The following is a 2500-nucleotide window of genomic DNA, read 5'->3' as shown; positions in this document are numbered from 1 at the left end:
CAACTCTCTCCCCCAGACCGACCAGCTCTCTCCCCCAGACTGACCAGCTCTCTCCCCCAGACTGACCAGCTCTCTCTCCCCCAGACTGGAGCGTGTTGAAATCAGGGGGGAAAGACCACGCTGGGGGAAAGACCACGTCACTGAGGGGATATACACACACACACACACCCTCCGGCAGGCTAGCAGGCTAGTCCGTTGTGGGCGCTCAGATGAGGTGGGCTAGCGGGGGGGGGGGGTTCTGTGGAGTCGGAGTGTCTGGGGCTCTTTGACGAGGAGGGACGGGATCAAATCTAGGACCCCGCCAGCGCTCTGTCAGGACTGGGGGGGGGGGGGGGGGATCACGACAGGACCGGATGGGGCGACGGCGTTAACGGATGTACACTTCCCGGATCAGAGACATATTAAGGGTCACCTCACCCTGGAAATGGATTTTGACTTCGTTTGGCTCGCTCGGTCGGAGTGAGGTCAGAGTGGCGCACGCAAACACGCACGCACACACCTACGCCTAGGCGCGCACGCACACACGCACGCACACACCTACGCCTAGGCGCGCACGCGCACACACACGCACACACCTATGCCTAGGTGCGCACGCACACACGCACGCACACACCTACGCCTAGGCGCGCAAGCAAACACGCGGCAGTAGCTCTCCAGGTGTGTGTGTGTCTCCGCGGCCGTTCTCTCCTCGTCTTTCACTTCCTTCCTGTAGAGAAAACGCTCCTGGGGGTGGGGAGGGGGGAACAGCTGCCTGCTTCTGTTGGGGCTGCGTTGGGAGTCCGGGGGGAGGGGGGGGGGGTAGGCTGGGGGAAACAGAGAGGAGTTCGAGGAGCCCGGGGGAGACTGGAGATAAGGCCAGGGCTATGGGGAGAGCAGGGGGGAGGTTGGGGGGAAGAGGGGGCGGGGGGGGTTGAAGCCTGGACTCTCTCTGCTTGTTGGACCCCGCGGGCCTGGGGGAAGGGGGGGGGGGGGGGTGGCGCTGTGGGCGGTGTTGGCTTCTGAACGGGTCTCGGAGGGGGGAACCCGGGTCTCAGAACCCGGGACGGAGAACGCGCTGGGTGGCCCGCTGGAACTCTGCCGGGGAACGAGGTTTCTGAGGCACGCACTCTCTCACACACACGCTCTTTCTCTCTCTCGAACACGTACATACACACACACACACACGCACGCACACACGCTCACCTGCAGCGCAGGGCTGGTGTGTGTGTTGGGGAAGGACGTGGGGCGGTCGAGCCAAAGCAGGAGACCCCTCCGAGAGAGGCCCTGGCTCGTGGGGCTCCCTCCGCCTCCTCCTCCCCCCTCCTCCTCCTCCTCGTCCTCCAGCCCCCACAGGCGGCGTTGCTGGAGCCGGTAGGCCGCTTTCAGGGACAGAAACAGGGCTAGCCACCTGAGGGAGCACAGACAAGCGTTTGGGTTTTTAAGCGGTGCAGCCGCTTCTATAGGTTGGTGTGTGTGTGTGTGTGTGTGTGTGTGTGTGTGTGTGTGTGTGTCCGTTCGTAGCATGAGATTTGTCACAATCAGGAGCCTATACAAATCAGGAGTAGCCTCTTACTGCAACAACACATCCAGATAAGATAATTAAGAACAGTAATTACAGCCCCGTTCCATTTAGGCTTTAGGTAGTCCAGGACCCTGATATTGTGCATGCTGGCTCACTGGAATGGCTGTGACACACTAAATATAATTGGACCACAATTATTTTGATCAATTACACCTGTGTTTACCCGGCTTTAATATGTCAAAATGGCTGCGGTGAAAATGGCCTATCTGCACCAGGGGCTGTGTTTAAGATGATGGCTCATAAACTGCTTACTTCACCACCTGGGTGTGATTTTGTTTAAGAAGGGTGTCTCTATTGCAAGAGAGCCCTGCGTACAAATTCACACACAAATACAATACGCAATGTACAAAGTTGCTACATGCTTAACGAAAGCAATTACAATCATCATGAGTCTGATCATGTGTGAGCAGAGAAGATTCCGGAAACAAAGTCCGCGGCCGGTCGATAACGGTATCCGGTGCGAATCTGCTATGTCCGTAATTTGTAAAGTAAAAATTCCACTGCAAATTAACTACCATATTTCGTCACAGAGGTCATGTGATAATATTAGTCCCGCGCGAATCCACATCTAGGTGATTTGTGGTTGTATTTTTATTTAAGGTTTTTTGTTTTCTCTGTGCCTTTTTTCTGCCTTGTTCCAGGTAAAGAATTGTGGAGGCTGCTTGGCAATACAAATGAAAGTTTCAAGTGTATCAAACTTAGCCAAGAATGCCACAGATAATCAGGCATTTGTTACAATAAAAGGGTTGTGTGGGCCTAAAGATTAGAAATGCATCACCAACTATTAGGCATGTAATGTTGAGACTTCCATAAGCGCATTCGACCATATTGACAGAGCTCTTGGCACGTCAAGGGGAAAAGACAGCTGACTTTGCTGACTAGTCAGGCAGTCAACATCGGGAGTTGCAAAACATATTTTACACCACTGGAAGGCGAAAA

The 2500-nt window shown here is 54.8% G+C and overlaps 1 protein-coding gene across 3 annotated transcripts in view; it reads right to left on the bottom strand.

Annotated features, from left to right (window-relative positions):
- Positions 1–2500, bottom strand: part of ino80 (INO80 complex ATPase subunit) — a 39654-nt gene that overhangs the window by 22936 nt on the left and 14218 nt on the right. For all 3 annotated transcript variants that reach the window (XM_084439943.1, XM_084439945.1, XM_084439944.1), the window contains exon 24: positions 1183–1387. In XM_084439943.1, the coding sequence (XP_084296069.1) occupies positions 1183–1387 (205 nt within the window). The remainder of the gene's footprint in view (positions 1–1182; positions 1388–2500) is intronic.

Source organism: Borostomias antarcticus (assembly GCF_949987555.1).
Source record: "Borostomias antarcticus genome assembly, chromosome: 6".
NCBI classification, from domain to species: domain Eukaryota; kingdom Metazoa; phylum Chordata; class Actinopteri; order Stomiiformes; family Stomiidae; genus Borostomias; species Borostomias antarcticus.
Note: the sequence above shows the minus strand (reverse complement) of the source record. Positions and strands in the feature narration are given on the sequence as shown.